Source organism: Periophthalmus magnuspinnatus, chromosome 7 (assembly GCF_009829125.3).
Source record: "Periophthalmus magnuspinnatus isolate fPerMag1 chromosome 7, fPerMag1.2.pri, whole genome shotgun sequence".
Lineage (NCBI taxonomy): Eukaryota > Metazoa > Chordata > Actinopteri > Gobiiformes > Gobiidae > Periophthalmus > Periophthalmus magnuspinnatus.
Genome location: NC_047132.1, coordinates 20,710,181 through 20,732,836, shown reverse-complemented (window position 1 = coordinate 20,732,836; position 22,656 = coordinate 20,710,181). Strand labels below are relative to the sequence as shown.

At 37.5% G+C, this 22,656-nt stretch overlaps 1 protein-coding gene across 1 annotated transcript in view; it reads right to left on the bottom strand.

Moving 5' to 3' along the window:
• Positions 1-393: 393 nt before the first annotated feature.
• Positions 394-22,656, bottom strand: part of ctnnbl1 (catenin, beta like 1) — a 49,070-nt gene continuing 26,807 nt past the window's right edge. Inside the window, exons 13-16 of the mRNA XM_033969870.2 lie at positions 21,960-22,040; positions 8,108-8,245; positions 7,810-7,882; positions 394-1,714 (exon numbers count right to left, since the gene is read on the bottom strand). Coding sequence (XP_033825761.1) covers positions 1,626-1,714; positions 7,810-7,882; positions 8,108-8,245; positions 21,960-22,040 — 381 coding nt within the window. The 3' untranslated portion in view covers positions 394-1,625. The remainder of the gene's footprint in view (positions 1,715-7,809; positions 7,883-8,107; positions 8,246-21,959; positions 22,041-22,656) is intronic.

Here is a 22,656-nt window from a genome sequence, read left to right as displayed (position 1 = left end):
TCCAGGTATGTTTTTGATGAGGAAACATTCTAAAATAGATCAGAAAACTGCATAATATGGGCCCTTTAAACATCTTGATACAGCACATACCCCTGTGTTTTTGTCCAAAATAGTTCCTTTATATAGAGGTGCCAGACTGCCATATTATTACAGTGCAGACTTGTTTGTGTATCCCTCCTCCACAGTGCGAGCCTCAGCACAGAGCCAGCAGCAGTGGGTTTATACTGTGTGTGTGGCTCCAGCCGTGAGCAGGTTCACTCCAATCATCAACAAGTCTCCATCTGTGCAACAGTAACCAAGAGAATCCACTGGTAATGACACTCATATGCACCAGTGCTTACCAACAAGCCCAGGCAATCCCCATAAACCGCGGCATTAATCAAACACGCCCAACACGAGCGCACGACTTTATTAGCAAATGTTTTTATTGGAAAATATCTTACACGCAAATTCAAAACAAACAGGTGAAGAGAGGGCAACGATGTTTACACAATATGTTGGAGATTACGAAAGCAAATCTACCGGCACAGTCGCTTAGCATTTTGTTATATTTTCGAATTTGACAGCACACATTTACAAGCATCAGCGCCTTAGAATGTATCCAGACTCTATTCTCCAAACTGCAGCAGAAGCTAATGAGTTATCTCAGGTCAAGACAACAATGTGGCTCTGTTCAATCTACGGCCATTAACACTGGCTTTAACAGCAGATAATGAGATTCTTAGTAGACTGCAAAGATAATAGCTTTTGACGGATTCAAGGTGGAAGGATTAGTTTGTGCAGGAAGGCTTTTTTGGATGTTGAAAGAATAACTTGAAAGTTATTAATCATAAAAATTATTATCGTTGCCTGTACTTTTGAAAGTTCAAAGGTTACTTATCATATAGAAAGTAGAAAACACTTGGACTGTCTCGTAATGTGGTAAATGTCTGTGCCGTCTAACTTTTAATTGCATACAACTTGTTCTGTGTCCCGGTGTAAGAGTTTTTAACTGGGGTTGGACATTTTTATTTTATCTAACAAGGGTTTATTGTCCAGTGTTTTATATAATAATATAAAGAGATGATATTTGCTCTTCAAAGACTTTTTCTTAATAAAACTAGCTCACCAAAACACTTTTTAATGGGTTGTTAAACAAAGTACTTTATGGAGTTAATGAACTATATGTACTTCTATTAAGCTTTGATAACGTTTCAGCAACTTTTAGCACTCAGGGTACAATTATTCATTGTGATTCTCATAAAATGAAGATAAATGCCCTTTTGCATCTAAAGTCTATGTATTAATTAATTGAACATGATTCATAATCATAATTTATTTTTATTCCCAACAGAAAAGCAACATTATTTTGCCATGTCTGTAAATGTGCTGCTGTAAATGTGCTGCCGTTTTGTATTTATTTGTGAGGGTTTTTTTTTTTAACGAGTTGTACAAAAAAAGACAGATATAATAAACAAAAAAATAATAAAACTAATTGAACAATTCCGGCATGCTAGTCCATTAACGAGCATGTGGTCTAGAGGAATGTCTGTCAAGGAAAAGCATTCCAGACAAAACATGAAAGAGCTACTGTCCAAATTCAAAAGTTGCTGCATGGTGCCGGTAAAAAAGTACTAAAAATAATATTAGAAAGAGTCCAGGAGGTCCATGATCCTCTTCCGCTCAGCTTCTTTGAACTCCTCAGTCTTTCCATCGCCAATGCTCTCTGCATACTCTGGAAAACACCAAGAGATAGACTTTTCACTAGACTGTATGGCTTGCATAAAAATGCCAGAGAAAGGCAATATTTTACTAAGAAGACAGCAAGACTCTACAAAAGGAGATTGCAAAATCCACAATTGGCTCTGTGCACAACTCACTGTTAATGTCACTACTTCCAATTGAATTGGTATAATAAATACTTCAGGAAGTGGCAGAGAATTGCGGGTGGATGTCACTGACAACATGCTAAAGACTCAAATTAGGTGAAATCATCATTGCAGAACACTTCTGAGTCTCAATACTAATGCTAATGCTAATGCTAATTTGGAGACATAATAAATATAATAACGCTACAAACTGAAGTAATCTACATACAAAACAATCTACTAGTTTTGACTTGAAATTTTAATAGGTTGTTTGTTTTATGTTTTCAGTTTGAATAAGTTAGCATTAGCTTTGAGACACAGTGAGCTCCCCAGTGTGGTGTGCTGCTGTGCACAGAGCCTATTCTCAGACCCAGCCAATCAACCAATTTAAATCTTTGTAAAACACATACCTACATAAATATTCATGTTGTTATTTGACAGTTCTCCTGAGTCAAGTGCATCTTTAAGGACAACAAGTTAACTTTCTGCTATATATTTCACACACTGAGTTAATAAAGAAGACATTAAGTGGAACACCAAATCCCAGTCAGTGGTTTTATTGCTTTGCCTTGTAGAAGAGGAAAAAGTAGCTCTGTTCAATATGTGTTGTTGTATAAAGCTTAATACAACCCTGTAGGTCTCAGAAGAGCGGTGGCTCCACAGTCTGGTACAGTATGTCTTGTGTCTACAAACACAGTGCAGGCAGAGCGTACTGCAGAGCAGAGAGGACACTTGATTGTGCCGTTTCCTTCATATTCTCTGGTTCCTCCCACACAAGGCCTTCTGAGAGACGCTGCTCCATTTGTGAGTCTAATGTAGAGCAGGAGAAGGTGCAGCAGCCTCACAAGGGAGGGCCTCTCGAGCAGGATTACACACAGAACAGGGATGTTCATAATCATACAAGACGGTCAGGAGCAATACAAGACCATGTAGAAATACAGGCTATAATGGAGGATACATCATCTGGTGTCAAAGGAAAACAGTAGCACAAAAGGATGGGCATCTGGTGTAAAAAGGAAGACAAAAAAAAAAAACTATATTCCATAATAACATATTTATGCAATTAAGTGTTTTCATTACTCAAAAATACCTTGAGAAATGCATATTATTACTGTGTGCAGAGCTGCCTCTTCAAAGACTTTACCTGAAACTTGGCCTAGTTCCGTCCCCTGTTTGTCTTCCCAGAAATAGAAAAGTTTAATGCCATATTGTGGAACATTTCATTTCATCTCCATGAAGATAAAGCATACAGTAATTACATGGTAGCTTTGATATTATTGTTGTGTATGTGACAGGTTAGACTACTCATTTCACTAAAACATCATCATACTTAAGATTTTGTTTAGAATTTTACCTGTAGTCTTTTCTAGTTTGGTTGGTGAAGTTTATAATTTTACTTCCTGGTTGGACATAAACAGTGATATGACATATGAAGAGGTAATTCCAAAACTGTTAACTAGCAACCATAATGTAAACAAGTGACAAAACCTTTTATAAATTACACAAAAGTTATGATTTGACAAATACAAATAAATAACAACACCTCCTTTCTTATTTTCTTAAATCAATGTTTAAACTGTCAGAAAAGTCCCTGCCTTGTGCCTAAGTTGGCTCTGCATTTTGGATGAAATTAATACAACTCATAATTAGAAAAATATACAAATCTGCCAAATAGTTCCCAACATTGACCCACAACGTGGGAAATATATATACATGAGTTTAACAAGGAAAGATGCAGACATGTAAAGGTACTTGGTCTGAAGAGGACCACAGAATCCAAGGTCTGCTTTATATAAAAGATTCTATGTAGGGCCCTCATGTGTGGTACAGTGAGGATGCTACAGAGGCAGAAGTGACAGGATGTTGAGCGGTGCGGCAGGTCTGCAGACACATACAGGGACATGAAAAACCCTGGCCTCTCTCTGACAGCCCTCTGCCTGCTCCCACTCTATAAATGGAGAGGCGATGTGCACGGTTCACACGGGTCAGACATCACTGACTCTTAACTCTGTGTAAAGCTGTCTGGTGGCAGCCTGCTGTCACCACGGCAACCGCACAGGACCCTACAGGACAGTAGTGAAAGGGGCATTACTGAGGTCAGGGACAGGTCTAGAGAAAAGAGGAGAGAGGAGCAGACAGGACCAGTGCTGCAGGTGGAATGACATTGTGTCAAGGGTTGGCAATAACCATTTTAAAGAAAGTCAATTTCCACATTGTCAAGATCCAGTTGTTTTATGACTCTGTATGAACTGCAGAAACTTCACTGCATATGCTGGAGTTTTGGAACATTTTGGTGAAACATGTATTACTGCTTATTAAACTGCTTTTCTGGGAGACCTTTTATGAGCATCAAGACAAGACAAAAAAAGCTTTACCTGAAGATTGCTGGAACAACAATTCTGATATAATTGTTTTTTATATATATTGTGTGTATGAAACAATTTGGTTAAAATATATTTAAAAAGTAAACAGGAATCAGTGCTGAAGCAGAAGCAGCTGTCCTTTAACTGAAGCCAGAAAATGAAGTAAATAGAGCCAAAACTTGCATGTGCACTAATTGAAAACTGTCAAAGCAGCGGCCGAGGCTGAGCACTTAATTTGAGTGCCTACATTTATGGACCATCTCCTGAGAAGTTTTATAGATAATTACTGAGACAATGGATTTTCCCCAAAATCAGCCCATTTAACAGAACTCTTTCACTTCATGACATCTTCTACCATTAGTGATTAACTTCAGGATGCCTCAAACTGACAAATCTTAGACCATTTTGTCCATCTCGGCACACTGGAAGCACTATTAGATGAAGTTACAAAAAGAACATCATAATTGTGCAGAAATGTGGTGCTAAGTAGATGCCAAGTTGAAATGTGCCAATTAAAAACAGTGTATGCTCACTTGGTGGAACAAAGCCAGCCACTAGCTATTTTCACAGCAAACACATCAGTGGTGGCAATCTAGTGTGTGACGTTTTCCAAATTAAAATGCCAAGAGATTTTCAATTTTCAGAAAATAGCAAAAACTTTATGACACTTTGGCTATGAAGTTTTTTTATTTGCTAAACCATGGCAAAAAGTGGTAATGCATTATTTTACTATACCTCAGTATAAACTACATACGACAGTGGCTCAGTGGTTAGAGTGTTGGTCCCCCAACCCGAAGGTCGGAGGATCGAGTCCTGCTCGGACCATGTTCTGTCGTTGTGTCCTTAGGCAAGACACTTCACCCACAAGTGGTGTGTGCTGGAATGATAGGTGGTGGTCGGAGGGGCCGATGACGCAGATTGGCAGCCTCGCTTCCGTCAGTCTGCCCCAGGGCAGCTGTGGCTACAATAGTAGCTTACCATCACCAAGTGTGGAAATGAATGAATAATGACTATAGTGTAGCGCTTTGAGAGGCTTTGACAAGCTTGTAAAGCGCATTACAAGTGTAAGCCATTATTATTATTATTACCTTAACCCTTACAACTGTGTAACTCATCCTAGTATACCCGACCCTACTAATATGATAACCTCAAATATAAATGCATGGCCCGAAAGGTTTTCAAGGTAAAATTAAATACAATGCAGAACATAATCATATAAAAAATACATTAAGTGCGTGATGGAAAGGGTTTTTTTTTTTAGTGTTGAATCAGTATCACCAAATATATGATATATTTAATAAGACCTCTAATGTAAGCTATACACACAAATGTGTTCAAAATCATAAAAAAACATGTATTTTGCATGAGGTCACAATATCCCTGACCTATTCAAATACAACATACTCATATTGCAGAACAAGGGAATGCATGCCTGTTTTATCTGTTAATATTCTCACTAGCTACAATACAAACATACATAAATAATTTGTAATGAATAAACAATAAATGCTAAAATCAGTATTCACATCCTCAAGAGCACCTCACTTATTCACATGCTAATGCCATTAGGAGCAGGACGCCGGGTCAATGGCATTCTGTATGCAATTAACCTTTGAGTACAGTTTCACATTAACTGGGGAAATTCAAACAAGGACCAACCAGTAGAGGTGAATGCAAGGCCAAATGCACCGGCAGCAGACAGACAGCTGTGGAGCGCCACCAGGGCTGTGCCATAGCTAGGGCTGGGTTCCATAAGTGTTCAATTGGTATCAACTGTGGTGTTTTAAGAAAGTTTATATTCTACAAGCATCAAAATAATTTAGTTCTTTTAAGAACGGGTTTTGATACATGCCATGTTTCCAAGACTGAGAATTAAACACACATTGTTTTCTGTTTAAATCCATTTTAATATTATTATTTATATATATATATATATATATATATATATATATATATATATATATATATATATATATTATATATATATATATATATATATATATATATATATATATATATATATATATAAATAAATAATATTTTATATGCTATAGTATATAGTTTTATAGTTGGATAATGACTTAACCTTGCATAAATATTAGGTTACAGTGTCAAGCCAAAAAAAAAATAAGGAATGCCATTGGTTGTCTCAGTGTAATACACCCCAAAGGCCACTGACATTTGAATTTAAATATGGCAGCAGATTGCTAGCATCATTTAGACAATTTTTATGCTATTTGCCTGCTCCTGCTTTGCACTAGAACATGTTTGATCGACCTTGATACAACCTTGTTTCTCATACTATAAAAACCTCAGGTGTAAAACCTAAATGTATTGTAACTTTCACATTGTAAAGAGTCACAACAATATACATCTATTCAAACTGCCATTGTTATTGAAAGAAAACCACGTCCAAATGGTGACTATTGAATGTATGCAAATGTGAAGATGGAGGAGACAAAAGCTTCACCGTGAGTCAGACGTCCCCAGACAGAAGAGGACAGTAGTGACTGCAGTAAAGCCCTGTACTGACACACTGTATAGAGCATGACTGATGGCTCTATCTGTACTGCTGCATGCCACACAGAGCCAGAGCCTAAGAACTGCCTCATAATACAAACATACACAGTAAGGGTGGTACAATGCAACATGGGTGGAAGATATAAAGGAAAACAAACAGTATATAGCGGCAGGGAGACTTTGCCGAAAGACATACCCACACAAAGATTGCTGACAAAGTTCACTTGAAATGTGCTGATGGTTTGAACTCTATCATTTGAAATCAAACATAGAGCAGAAACTTAGAATTTTCTCAAAGTCGTTGTTTTGGCAAAAAATATTTGTATTGTTCCAACATAACCACTCTGCAATACAAACAGCAAATGCCTCCTATCCAACCAGCACATCCAAACACAGTGATTATGCCAGCACTCCCAAATCACTGCCAGAATAGAAAGCAAGTGGAAATTAGAGTTTGTGAATATAGTGTTTTATAATAAGTAAATACGGTTTGACTTATTCAGTTTTGCTAAGCCTATAAGAAGTAGGCAGTACTGAGAGGAGAATCACTGCCTCTGAATGAACAGGCCAGTAAAAAGCGGTCCATCAGCTGTAACTAAGCAGCTTTAGACGGCTCACGGCCCAGCAGTGATCACTGAGCTGTGAGAGTCTCACACCACAGCAAAGTCAGAGTCCACACCAACACTGCTTTAGCCAAAGGACTACTGGACAAATATACTTGGAAAAAAACTCAAAATTTGGTTTGGTGTGTTGCTTTGACTACAAATGTGTATGACTTAACTTAAACTGCAACACTGAATTGAATGTATTCCTTAGTCCTTTTTTTTTTTACTAAGAAGGGATGTCAAAAGTATTGATACCCAGTTACAAATTAATACTAAAACTAAAACTAGTATCAACAATAATTTATAGAAACTTAATGTATATCTGAACCCCACATGGTATTATTATCATATTAAAGAAAGTCTGTTTATATATATATAAAAAAAGAGAGAATATTGAGTTTGAAAGTTAAGTATAGGGAGAACACTAGTAGAACAGCTCATTAGAGCAAAGTAATGCTAACATGAAGTACTAACCTCTCATAATATGTCGTATCACTTTGACAGAGCCTCCTCTGACGTTCAGAATCTGCTGGACTCTTTGTTGCAACTAAAGAAAAGAGAAAGAATTTTAGATTTACTAGACAAGCCAAACATACAAAGCATAGAAAAACACATTGTTATGATTTTAGATCATTTAACCACATAAATCTGTCACAATTTTTTGAGTGTACTTGCATTACTTTCATGTGACAGTACTTTTTATTGATTGAGTTGCTTAACTAACTTTCTTCATTCCTACATGCAACTTTTCAAAGTATATATTTGTAAGTACTTGTGCTATTCCCGAGTTGCTGATCTCCACCATAATGTAGCAGATGAGCTGTAAAACAAACAGCCCAGCGTCCAGCCTTCTGAGGTAGAACTCGTCCTCCATGCTGTCGTCCAGGATCTCCCCTCGCCGCACCATCTCCTGCGAGAACAAATAAATAAAAATGAATTAATAAAAAGCAGGCTGGAACAATGGAAACATGCTGTTCTGCATGACTACACCCAATAAATCACAATTTATCCTCCACAACTGCAAAGTGATTCAACTAACACACAAACGCAGGTGCTTAAGTTTCGTTTAAGTGTTGTTTTTCAGCTTTCCCACAAATCTATTTTTCCCATTCAGCAGACACGCAGATCAATTGAATTCTCTGCTAAAGTGTGGGGTCCCCTCGCTGCTGCTGCTCCGGGGCCGGCACGTACACGCTAGGCCCGTTGTAGTTATCCATCTTAACAGGCTTGTCAGTATGCCAATAACGCAGCGCTGCCAATAGGAGCCCCGTCCACATTAATCATCATTAGTGATCAGTGAGCAGAGCTGGGGGGAGACGCAAACTCAACTGGAATCCATTGGAGTGGTGCAGAACTACAGAGCTAAGGTGCATTGTGAAAAAGACTGCCAAGACTGTAGTCGTAATTTTCAATAGTATATTAAAGGCATTATTAGCAATATGCAGGTTTCATATGATGTTATTGCATTCTATATAATTGACTAATAATTGAGAGATTACGGTGGAAATAAGTAAACAATGTAAAGATGAATTTGTTGTTGAATGGCAATAATCAAGTGTATTTGCATATATCTCAATATCTCACCAATTTCAACCATTTCAATGAGTACAATAATTAATTACAATCAAAGTGAAATTGCAATTTTGATGGCCCCAATAAGCAATTTTCCCCAAAACAACAAAATCTCCTGTCTTATTCTGAAAAAACAAAAAAACTGTTAACCCTGAACAAACATGTTCTGAAATGTGATTTTTTGTATTCACTTTCAGTTCATATATTCTTTTTTGGCATTTCTTCAACAAGCGTTTAAAATGTAAACTTTGAACAGAATCATTATATTATTAAATATAATGCAAATTTACTCGTAATTGCAATGCTGGTAAAAAAAACTCCAATTATATATTTTCACAAATCGTTCAGCCTAATTCCAACAATCAAATCAAAGAAGAGAAATATCAATTATTGGGTGGATGTAATCGCTGACAAGAGAAGTTCTTTAATATGTGTGTTGTCTGCCCATAAAATTTTTTAGATGATTTTCATTTGAGTATCTATAGCAACCACTAAATTGAATAGTCACTAAATGGAAACAATGTCGTTTCTTTTTTGAAGTTTTGAAGCAAGATACCTCATCAAACCAGTTTATAGAGTAAATGCAATCAGTGAGGGTGGCACAAGATGTTCTCTTTGCCTAGGCCAATAGAATGTTTCTTCTTTTCTATGCAGATTTGGAAACACATTATTCAATATGTAACCATGATTTAGTTGAAAAGTTATCGGCCTGAAATCAAAATAATGTATGGCTGAAACGAAAAATGACTATGCAAATAGTTTTCTCATTTAGCATGATAAAGTAGCTTGCCATTTGCCTGATACCTCTGTTCCATGTATATTTATCTGCGGTGTAGCACCTGTGGATTTATGCATTTTTCTAAATCACAAGCATTAGCAAAAATGTATTAAAATGGCTACAGCATATTGCATGTATGTGTGTGGCTGAACTGCACCAAATAGTGTAGGCAGAAGGCTCATCTTCATTTGAATAATACATGATATATGCTAAATCTGGCTTATAGAAGTATAAGCTCTATACCCTACAGCTTGAGACAGTAAATCAACAAAAAGGGCAGCATTTCAAAGTGTTGCTAATGAAAACAAATAGCTCAGAGTGCTGAGGTAAAGGCTACTACACATGGCATTTGCGCTGTGATGATCTAATCGGAGAGAAAATTAAAACTTTCAAAAGGCCTTGTCCTTAAAAGATCAATTACATTGTAGCAACCAATTATAGACGCTAAGTTCAGGCCATTAACAAGCTTCCATCAAAGGCCAACGTAATGGAGACTACAGTACACAGTGTTAAAACTAAAATGCAGCAGCACAAATGTAGACGCATGTACTCAAAATGCCAAACTACACAATGGCAGATTTTTTTTTTTTTTTTCAAAGTTCATTGTTAGGATAAGTATTATTAGTGTAGTCCATAATTTAGGGCTGGACGATGTGACTAAGGTTGTATTTGAAATATTTCTAAATTCTTGGTTGACAAAAGGCATGCATGATCCGACCAAATATTTGAACCAAAGTGCACTCACAAGGCAAGAAAAGTACTAATAAATTGTATATTTGTTTGTAAAAAGACTGCATAAATACCCAATTCATTGTCAAACTGCCGCTAACTCATTCATCCCGCTACTTTCTGCTTTGGTCCTTGTAAATTCTAATTCCAATAAAATAATCTGTCAACTAATTAAAATATTGGCTGACTAAGAAGCCACTGACGGCTTAATCAATTTAACAACTGAAGGCTTACAGCACTAGATGGGACAATAAAAATTGCAATGTTATTGCTAGATTGTAATTTTGTGCTTTTCCGTTTAATGCAGTTCTGTGCTCAAACAGACAGTTCATCCACTCCTTCTACTGGTCAACTTCCAACATGCTGTGAGTCAGTGGCGGGCCGTAAGTAAAGTAAACAGATCATTTGTATTTATTATTATTATTTTTTTGTATTTTGTATTGCTCATCTGGAAATGACGGACAAACCCTTTTCCTTACTGGGACATGTTAGCTAGCGCAAGAATTGGCCAACCTCTTCTCATAATATCCAGCTTTTCATGAAATGCCCATCTTGAAAATGACATGGAAAGTATATCTGCAACCAGATTGATTTCAAGCTATTGCTGAGATCAGCAATAGCTGTTGGATCTCCAGGTTTAGTTTGCCATTATGCAAACTGCCGCCTTTCACGCTGTAACAGTGTGTATGCGTATCCAATCACAGGACATGAAAGCATGATTTTTACTCTTAAACCTTGTGTTGATTATTTTGTGTCTTAGCATAAAGGTGAACTTGTTTCTCTGTAGGAATGTGACACAAAATTTATTTTAGGATGTCTCCACTAGAAACAGTCGCTTCGGTCACTGGATACTAGTATTCCTCTTCAGGTTGACAAGAGGCCTAGCAATACATCTTTTCAGTGACTGCGGGCATCTCTTAGTGACGCATTCTACCTCTCTGTAAACAGCTAACCATACATTTCTTTGTGACCTTGTACGGACAGTATGTAAAATTAGTTAAGTCCTTATAAGACCTGCCTTCTATAGATAGTACCTTGAAAAGGCTTTAAGTACTGGAAAACTCCTCTGAAACGCAACGCATGTGCCTGCTGTCTGTAACTTCATTCATCTGATCAGATAAACTTCTTTCAACTCTCTACCTGGTCTACAATCTCTTCCTTCACGATTTCAGGACACATACATGTCCGGTTCAGCGTAGGACCTTCTAGCTAGCCCTGAAATGCAGAATCGAGATCTGATTGGCCATTAAAACTGACTGTGTCTGTGTGCACTTACAGTGGACGGGACCTGCTGTGTTTGCTCTGAAGGCCCCAGGAAAATTAAATTTGCCTGATAACACAAGCTAGCTGAAATATAATTGGATAAAAACTCTACCACAATAAACAACATTGGAAGCCACTCAACGAAGTGGATATAAGATGACATAAAGAGAACAGAGAATAGAGAATTTACATATTTTCATCACAAACTTTACTGATGCATCAATGTTCTTGATCAAGAAGCAAAGCATTAAAGACGATCTATTAAGTAAAAAATCAACTGTTTAGACCTTTAAACCATGTTACTTCCCCTTATCATTCCGCCTCTCAAAGTTGTATTTGGAGTGATTTGTGTATCTTTATACTCCTTATTCAAGCTCTCACTGAAAACTCCCATTTTCACTGCCACACCCACTGCTCTGTACTTATTTTTATTTTGTTCAGTGTTACACTGAATTTAGCAACATCACGTAGCGATTTTGGCACAAATGGCTAGCTACTCACTAGTGTAATGTGATGCTATCCATAGGAAAGGTGGACAACTTTGCAACTTTTCTAATGCAGAAGTCTGCAGACATTTCCTTTTATTAAGTCATTTAAGAATAAGTAATTTGGGATTTAAAATGTCCAAATTAAACATAATGATCCACAGATGTCATAGATTATAACTATATAGGAGACACAAGCACAGTATGTCTTCTTTAACAACAGGAAAAACAACATTCTATTCTGGCACAGGGTTAGCATTATTTTAAAATACTGCATTCCTAAATTTTGAAAGTTACAAAACAAACTGACAGTATGAACACATAAGCTGAAGTGAGGTTAGGATACAAAGCATTGCAAACTTCACATGTTTATTCTGTCTAATCCCTCAGTCATCCAGGTATGATCCATAACAAAAGAAAATTCAATTCTGCCAACTTGACAAAAGTTCATCCAAGTGGCGGCTTCGGTTCTAGTGAGATTGCTGGTGGACACTACCTTATATTATTATTATTGTTATTATTGTTCTTATTATGACTATATGTCATAAAGGCAGTGTCCACCAGCAATCTGTTCAGGACTAAAGAAGCCACTTGGATGAGAGACAAAACATCTTCACTCTAAAACTTTTACCCAGTTGACAGAATAGAATTTTCTTTTGCCATGTAAGGTTTAATAAATCCTGTGAATGTAGGTCGTTTGTCTTGTTACTGGCCTCGAGGTGGAATTCTTGCCTGGAATAGTGTGTTGCTGCAAAACAGAAACTTATCGCTACTATAAAACACTCCCTAAGTCTGGCCCTGCCGCTGTCAACATGTGCTCATTAAAGATGCAGAAGAAAACGGAACAAAGCGATGTGAATGTAAACCACTCTGCCTCCTGTAGGAAAAACAGATTATCCCAGTTTCCAGAAGGGCTTTGGATGTTGGGAGTCTACAAGCTTGTGGCCAAGTTTTACAATATGCACAAAAAACATTCTTTAAAATAGGGAAAAACAGGACGCCAGCTGTGAGGATGACAGAAATATCTACAGCCTTGGGGTTAAAAAGCCAGAAAAACAAAACAAGGGCTGCACCAATTTCCTTTCAATGTACAGAGAATGTTTTTTTGATTTACCAGTATTCAGATCTTTTATGTTATGATTTTTGCCTTTTATCACTACAGAAGAAAATTATTATTTTGTAGTGATTTTTACAATCTTAAAACATGAAAAAGAGAACTAGTTCATTTTAAATGGTCTGCAATGGTTAGCAATTATTCCTCACTTACCTTATGCATTCTGAACTTCCAAATTATTCACTGCACCTTTTCAAATTTTGCCATAATGGTAAAGCTAACAACTACTAGCACTTCCTGATTGTTAGACAATTGAATGCCTTCTAATCAGATACAGACAGCACACAGCAGACTTATTTTGACCTCATTATATAATAAATCTGCCCTAGGATAAATCTAATTTTGCTCAGATATAAGGGGAAAAAATCAGTGTCAGTGTGTTACCAGGGCTTTTATACAGTACTGACAAAAATACCTTGAAAGAAATGGACAAAATTAAGTAAACTACAGTTTTTGACATTCCTTGTATTGAGCTTTGGCTAACATGGACTAAAAGCTAAAAGCACTAAAAGCTGTGTTTTTATGTCCCTAAAAGGTATACAAGTGAATCAAGGTAGCACTTCTGTTCTTTTTACGATCTTACTAATTAAATGTTCTGTTTGTTTTGTACAGTTGTAGGAACAGCAGCCGGGAGATTAATCAGGGATTTGGGAGTCTCTAGATGACAAAAACATGGCTTGTACAAAAGGATTAATTCGCTCGAGAAAAGTCTTATTAGGTTTTCTCTCTCTCTTCAAGTTGTCCTTTTGAAAATTAACTGCAAGTAGCTGCCCAGAGCGGTGTAATTGCAACGTTTGTTATGTCTGAAGTGGAACCTTTGAGACCTGTGGTCAAGAATGTCAGAATTGAGTTGTCAACATATTTTATGAATTTAAGAGTTAATTACCAACATTGCAAACTTATAGAGTGGCTACTGTGTAAAACCCGACTATTTGGAGCTTTCTACCCATGTTATAACATTGTTCATTTATCAAAAACATCCCTGAAGTGGTTTTATACGTCATCCATGCATCTCTCCCAGGCCGTAGTCAAACCTTTCTCTAGCAGTACAAGCCCCACCCCTATGTGCAAGACTCAGCCCACAAGCCTACGTTACCAAGAAGCTCTCTACAGCACTCCTGTCCATGCTTTCTCACGGCCTTTATTTCATAAATATACAAGAGCAGGATACAAAGCAGAGGGGGGAGTGACTTAGCGCAGGGAAGCAAAAGGAGGGGGACTTATTACCTTTATATAATCCAAACTTGTTTTTGTTTTTTTTATAGTACATTAAATACAAACAAGCAACGGTATTGATGTGTCATATGGAAAATATGAATACAAATATAGCAAAAAAATTGAAAAACTAGCAGGATCGGGGGCAATAGTCTCACTCTCTACTACTGCTAATACAACAGGTACTCTTACAGCTGCCATTGTGCCTAGTTCAGTTCCACTTCTGTCATAATTTGAAAGTTGTTGCCCCTAAGCTTACACAGCCAAAGTCTATATTTATGCCCAGTGTATAAATGTCTCTTATTTGATGTTGGGAGTAAATAGGATTTTCTAGCCCAGAGTCAGAGGCCATTTAGTTTATTTGCTGCATAAAGAAAGGAGCAGACGGGAGAGAGAATGGGGACAATCCTCTGCCAGTTTGAAGTTGGCAGCAGTATTATAGTGCCTTATCAGCTCTGTTTCTAAAGCCTTTAGAGCTCCAGATACAGACACAGAGAGTACATTTAGGAAAGTGCCAGGATAGGCTGGGACAGTCTTAAAGTCAATGTAACAAAGTAACAATGAATATGAGTGCTTTAAGCTAGGCTACGTTGGTCACAATATATCAAGGATTCCAAATTTTGCAACCTATTCAACAGGTTTCAGCTTCCTGGTATAGGGAACATTTTGAGGACTTTTGGCCACTCAAAAGATAGGATATTTAGTTTTAAATTTATAAAATCATGTTGCTCATGCTCATATTTTTTAAGGAACAACAGGTTTACAACACTCTTTGAATTTGTGGTCATAGTTTCAGATAAAGGCCATGGGTCAATAACTCATTCAAAAGGAAAAGAAAATCTGATGTGTTGAACTTAGTATAGAGATGGGGTCCACAAACTTGACCCATTTAATCCTACTGGCCTACTTTCAACTTAAAAGTCAGGCTTATATGTAATTGGATAATGCCACTACATATTTAAGCTAAAGTAAAAGTATAATTTGACTTAAAAAGGTTGATGCTGACTGGGAAGATGTTAAACTTTGAGCCAGTTTTGGTACAGTAATAGATAAAGTAATCATAAACCAGGTCAAAACCATCTGCATTTTGAGAGTTAAAAGCCAATTCAACAATAGAATTCTGACCAACATATTTCCCTTCATCTGAACATTGACCCAATATTCTCGAACATAACTAGCTCACTCCCACATGCGGCCCAACTCTACCACCTGTACTGCAGCCGCTTATGGCGTTTGAACAATGACAAGTCTATTAAATATTCACAATGTTCTGTGTGCAAGTGGACGCCTGGGATATTAAAGCAGAAGTCAGCGGGAGAGGCATGCCAGTATTTATGATGACGCTCGAGTTTTGTCCACTCCTAAGTTTTCTGACACCAAAGCCGATACGTTCAGCACGCCAGGCATGGTCCCTCCGGCGAACGGCAAAGGGAAAGAAGAAAGAATAACGTGTTGAAAGGAGGGATTGGACAAGTCAATTACTGCAACCTCGGGGGAGCCCGGCAGCCCTGCTACACCACAGACAAAGTAATAAGCAGTGATTTTCGCTCTCTGGCTTTTCTGTAACCAGGCTGCAATACAGGAGAGTCATTTATAAAATAATCAAATCCGAATAAGGATAGACAGTAATAAGGGGGAGCAGATAAAAAAAACAACAACAAAACATTAGCTACATTTTAAATGCTTTTCAATGTAAATCTCATCAAAATATGAAAGGCAGACTCAATGCATATGGAATTATTTGTCGACAATGTAGTTTTTCATTTAGTGTGAGTGAAGAAATTCATGTCAGCAGTTTGTTATTATGCGACTATGAGTTTGTGCAACACTTAAGAAGATTAAGTAAACAATGGAAGAAGAGGGGTTCTCATTAAAAACAGAGATAAGGAGGATGGCAATGAGGCAAAGTTTAAGAGAAACTGGAAACTTGAAGCAATAAAATGTAGAATTTATCTTCTGGTAATCATAGACTGAAAACACATAGGCTTTAGGTATGCTTTGGTCTACTCTAACAGTAGGGTGACAGCATCAAATCACTGACCTGGAACACTACCCCACCATCCGCAGTTTGTAGAAACAATACAATTTGAAAAAAAAAATCAAGTTTAACTGAACTGATAATGGAGATTAGATGAAATGCAAATATTCAGTGCAAGTGTGTGCTAAGCTTCATTGTGATAATAGAATTCCAGACAGTACAGTATGTAGATGTGGCTGTGCTTATTTAATTTAACACAGTGGATAACTAGTAATTAGAAAAAAATTGGTTGGATTGACAAAAAAATACTCCTAATAAACGGGGTAAACAGTGGTAATAGTGGTAAAGTGGTTGACATTTAAACGTCTATTAAACTGTTGGCAAACCTATTCATCCACATTTATTCTTTGGGTTAGTGATTAATGACACCTAGAGTAAGTGTAAGTGAATGAGCTAATGTGCCATAACCGTACAGTAAATTACCTAAAAAATAATATAACATTAAAAAAAATACTCAGAGAAAGTCTTCACAGAAAGGCAATATTACAAATTAGCTCTTAAGAATTATACACTTTTAAAAAGATTCGAACAGTAACCTCACAAAAGGTGCTGAGAACTTTGGGTGTTTAGACAACTAAATATATCACATGCAGGTGCAAAGCCAATTTCAACTTAACACAGACATTTTGGGGTTAGAAAATGTCTGGTGTCAGCAGAGCCTAAGCTGCTCATTTCTGCTATACTTCAAATAACAGCCACAATCTGAGAAGTACACACAGATTGCTGCTTTAGAAAGTGCACTCAAGCATTTTACCGTATTGAGGTCGGTCTCGGACGCCCTTCTGCTAAGCTTCATCAATCTCCAGAGCTGTTAGCTGTTAGCCATAAACTAGAGCACCGGGAAGGCTTGGAACACAGCGGGAGAGTGAGAACACAGGAAGGATGTGAGGAAGGAAATTTATGAACAACAGAGAGCTCCAATTTGTTGGCATTTTAGCTGTAGGACTTTGCAACTTTGCAACAGGACTTTACTGTATGAGTCATAAAAGTTGACTGATTTAGTCAAAAATGCATTTCCACTGCAGATACTTCTGGTTTGTTTGTAGCCCAGTTTAATAATAAGTTATCAAAGGAATATATTTCTATAAAGAGTTTGCACAAATTAGATGCGTTTACAAATGCATTTTATTCAATGATGGTATAGTTCAGGGGTGGCGAACACGCGGCTCTCAAGCCGCATGCGGCTCTCAGCCAATAGGAATGCGGCTCTTAGCCTCTTATCATATTTTCTATATACTATGGCTCTTTGCATCGTTTCATGTTTCACTTATTTTTTTCTCTCTTAAAACACATTCAAATCCACCAGGGCTTATTAAAACAAACAATAAACAATATATAAAAACTGATTTATCAGCTTTTTTTACGCTGCGTCTGACATGTGACCGCTATTCATCTGTGCGGGTCACGTCTAATGCCGTGAAAATAAGTAAACATTTCATGCGCGTGCAGACTGTTACCGTCGTCGTCAAAATGGCAAAATGCAAAACTAAACGAAAATATGAGGATGAACAGCAGAAAGAATGGGAAGATGCTTACTTTTTATTGAACGGAATGGCAAATCAATCTGCAATACTACAATATCACATTTCAAGGCTTCAAATCTTCTTCGTCATTTTAGCGCTCTCCAGGCTAATATGGACAAGCAATTCCCCAAAGGTTCTGAACTACGCAAGCACAAACTGAGCACCTTGAAAAGCCAGGTAAAAAGACAGTCAAGCATGGAGAAACTGTGACACTTGCATCCTATAATGTGACGTGGAAGCCGTGCTAAAAAAAACGTACAACGAAGGAGAGTTTTTAAAACAGTGTTTTGTGGATGTAATTGAAACCTTGGTTCCAGATAATAAAAAATCCCACTGAGATTATCATCCCATCACTCCAACAAGGTAAGAAAATCTGTGATGTAGTTTGGAAATAACACCTGACTTATGCTTGTGTTAATATTTTAATAAGATAAGATAAGATAAGCCTTTATTAGTCCCACAGTGGGGAAATTCCAGTATTGCACCGCACAATTAAAGAACAGAAGGAAAATGGTACATGCAATGAAACAAAAATAATAGATAAATATCTTAGAATAATAAAAAAAATAGACTTAAATAAACTAAAAATGTTCCATCAGCTTACATTATACAGGCCCTACATGTGTTTCTGAAGTGTCTTCAGTAATTGTGTGTGTCAGAGAGAGACAGAGATGAAGATAAAGAGATGCCTGTGTGTGTGTATGTGGGGGGGTATCTGACCTCTGGGGTAGGTGCTGTGTTAACTCTGGCTAAGCTGCATTTGGTGTGTGTGTTGAGGGTGGACACTTATCTTGAAATGAACAGAAGTACAATGCTTGCTGTTGTTTTGTAAGTGAGTGTTTTATGGGAAGTAATGTGTGTGTGTGTGTGTGTCTGTCTTGGCAGGTCAGTGTGTTGTGTGGCTCTTTGACTCTTACGGTTGAAAATTTTAGCTCTTTGTACCTAACTTGTTTGCCACCCCTGGTATAGTTCAACATTTTAGACGAATGTTCACTACAGTATCCTCCATTACCCTTGGCAAATGTGAACAGAGAGAGGAGTACGCAGCCTCAAAACACCACCACAGGATAGAGTCGGAGCTTGCATTTTCTTCCCAGTTCTCTGGAGGAATCAAGGCAAAGACGGCTGCACCATAAACATTTAGCTCAGCGCTTTTACAAACAGGCTCAACTAGGGGAAGCTAAATGCAGATAAACCGAGTGTGCTCATAAACACATGCTCAGCTCCTGAGTAAGATACAGCTCTATCACCTGCTCCCATACAAAATATGACATATGCAGCCACTTGGTGGAGAACAGACGCCAACAGTGGTAAAGGTAAAGCAAAATATCAGATTTAAGAATATACAACTTATATGGTATATCTGCTTATTCAGACAATGATATAGCTTAATTCTCATAACAAATACTAACTTTTGCATTATACATAATTTGGCTCATTTTTCATAGTGAATGATTTGAGCTCACATATGCATACTATCACTAAAGCCTCTGAGAATCTGCACCTGCTTGACAGAAGGCCTCTGAACTGTGACTTCAAAAGCGAGTGTTACGCCTCTTTATCAGTTACTTATCACAAAGTCATACCTCTGCCATCTCTGTGGAAGAGACGGCACGGCGCACAGACAAGGGCAGAACGATGGTGAGGAGAAGAGAGAGAGAAATGTCAAACTGTCTGGCCTTTTTCTGCCGATCCCGCCTCGCTGTCTGTCAGGAAATTCATCTTCACTCATGGTTTGACTATCTGTCTCCACTCACATTTCCTCCTCTCAATCGCCTCGGTTAGTCACATTGTAAAAGACACATTCTACTGGAGCCATACAATAGAGTTCAGTGTATGACATGAAGGACAATCTGAGGTCAATTTGATGTCACACAGATACTGCTATACATTGTATGCAGTCTTATAGGTGCACGTTGTGATTGTGACACCAAGGCATGACAAGGATCACAAACGAGTCATGGAATTCATTATTTTAAAAAAATGCAAGTATTAAAAAGGCAATGCATGTGTATCTAATTTAAGAAAGCTTTGGATGAACAAGCTTTTGACAATGTCAGCAGAGAGGGTCAACATTATTTGGTTAACCAATAGTTGAGTGAATTTTCAGGTCAATATATAACTGTAATGACTAAAAAATATCATCTTAGCAATTATAGAAGCAAACAAATCATTTTAATGGAATTTGATCTCAAAAAGCTGTTCATCTATTAGAGAAATGGCAATCTACTAGAGAATGTGAATGAAAGAAAATTAGATGGGTCATTGTAAAAAAAATGAGGTGACCCAGAAATATACACTAGTACCCAAAGAGAACCTACAGTAGCACAAAAAATAGGAGAGGCATTTGACAAATTGTAGTCTTTGCTGCTAATGGTGATGTATGTTTCTGTAGCCCTGCCATTACATACTGTTGTGTCCTATAACAGTACGAATCCCTGCCTACTCAGAGTAGTGTAAACAAATGATGCAATGTGAAATGTACAAAAAGCACAGTATACACCAATTCATTATTATCATTATTCATTCTGTCTCCTAACCCTTGCACTTGCTAAACACTATCCATGAGTAGCTGTCACATGTCCGCTCATGAGGCTAGACCACTTTCCTCTCTGTGTTGAAGCCATTATCCTGGCCCTGTCCACTTATCTGCTATCAGCCTATCAGAGCCCTCCGTGACTGTGGCTCTCCAGTCTGTGACACCCGACGACAGCTCAATAGGATCCTGCCACATATCTCCACTGTCATATTCTTATCAGAGGAGCTGCCATGTTGTTTCTGGTCACTTCCTGCTCACAGCTTTGGATGTGTGAATGCCTTATCTGCCCGAGCATTCGGACCATATCGCTGGCCTTTCTACTGCAGATTATCAAGAACAAGCATAGAGCAGTTTGGATAATTTTATTTGCAGATAACAAAAGCAGTGGGGCAGAATAAAAGGGTTATCGCTATTGGTTAATCAGTTTATTATTAAATTCTATGCTGGTGTGGGAATGAGGTTGAAGAGATAAGGGCTATATCAAGGCCTCACGTGTATGTGTATAACAGAACAAACTATAAGAAAGGATTTTAATTCAATCATATTCAATAGGTGAATAGTTGTATTGTTGGATTTATACTGTCTATTTCGTAAAGCTTTTCAAAGTTGAATGTTGATGTTGTTATAAACGACAGTCCACCATAAATCATGTTCTCTATCAGGAAATAAACGTCCCATGAATTATGAATGGTATGAGTAGTATTGGCTATAGTTACAATATTTTGTTAGTAAGTTTCAGTCAAATCTGAAAATTTTAATATTTGCACTTTTTAGTGTATTGGCTATTAGTCTTAAATCTCCAGCACAGTCCAATATTTAGTTTTGCCCAACCGGCTGCCTAAAGAACACACATATAACTGTATTCGAACACTTTAGTGTGAAGAGATAAGTGCACAAAATGCAACTATACAGTGTTTTTATAGGTTTGTGGTAAAAATAACTGCAGGTGAAATTGTAAATTACATAATTTGGGGGCAATTATCAAAATCTTCCCAGATATTGACAAATTCTAAAAACAGCATTGGCCATGAAAAAACCCATATAAGTCGATCTCTAAAGAATATTGCGCACCAATTGAACACGTCACGCGCATATCAAAATGATTGAAAGTGTCCATCAACTGACAAGAGAAACATCATTGGTAAATATGTCACCTCAGATATTAAGAAATGTCACGTCAAACTATTGTCTCTTTCAAGTCAAATGTGAAGAAAATGTCTGGAGCTGCTTTTGTTTGGTTCTGAACATCTTCTGTCATCTCCATATGACCAATTAGAGCTGGAGGTGTATATTCTGACAGTGATATGTGATGACAGAAGGCAAACAGTGAAAGAGGAAGGTGAGGGCACAGAATGGGGAAAATCTTACATGTTTCTCTCCTTCGATTCTCTTGTCGGCCTGTTGAACAGCCTCCAGGTATTTAAAGTACAGCTCCATTAGCCGATCAACCTGGAGAGGAGTGAGTCAGAGTAAGAGACAGAGTGGAAAATACGGAGCACAAGCAGCTGACTAAAATATACTACAAGTCATTATTTATTTGTCTTTTAAAATCAGGGACAGCACCTACATGACCCAAAGTGGAATAGTGCCTCTTCTATTCTGTAGAAATTTAGGACAATCAATACCTGTAGACTAAAAAGACCAGATAAGGGATGTAAGAAGCACTAATATGAACTGCAGCCTGCACATTAAGCAAAGGCTATCAGATGGCCTTAAGCAAATATGAGAGCAATTCAGGTATGTGCCACAGTAGTGGGTAAATAGGAGAAACTAGAAGTACACCATGAGGTCTGATAATTCTCTTTATGAAGTTGAGAAGCATCAGTTGTGAGCCCACACAATGAATCTGCTGCATATATACAAGAAAGTGAATGAGGTTAGAGCCACCTTGGCCAGTAGATAATGCTCAGACATACAGTCAAGCAAAAAAGTTTGAAGCATTTAGTACATTTCTGCAAATTCTTCAGAATTTTCCCACTTAACAGGTTTACTTTAGTACGCAGACCCCTGTGATAAAAAAGAGACGCATACAGTTTAAGTATAGATTAGCTGTGATAAAGTAAAA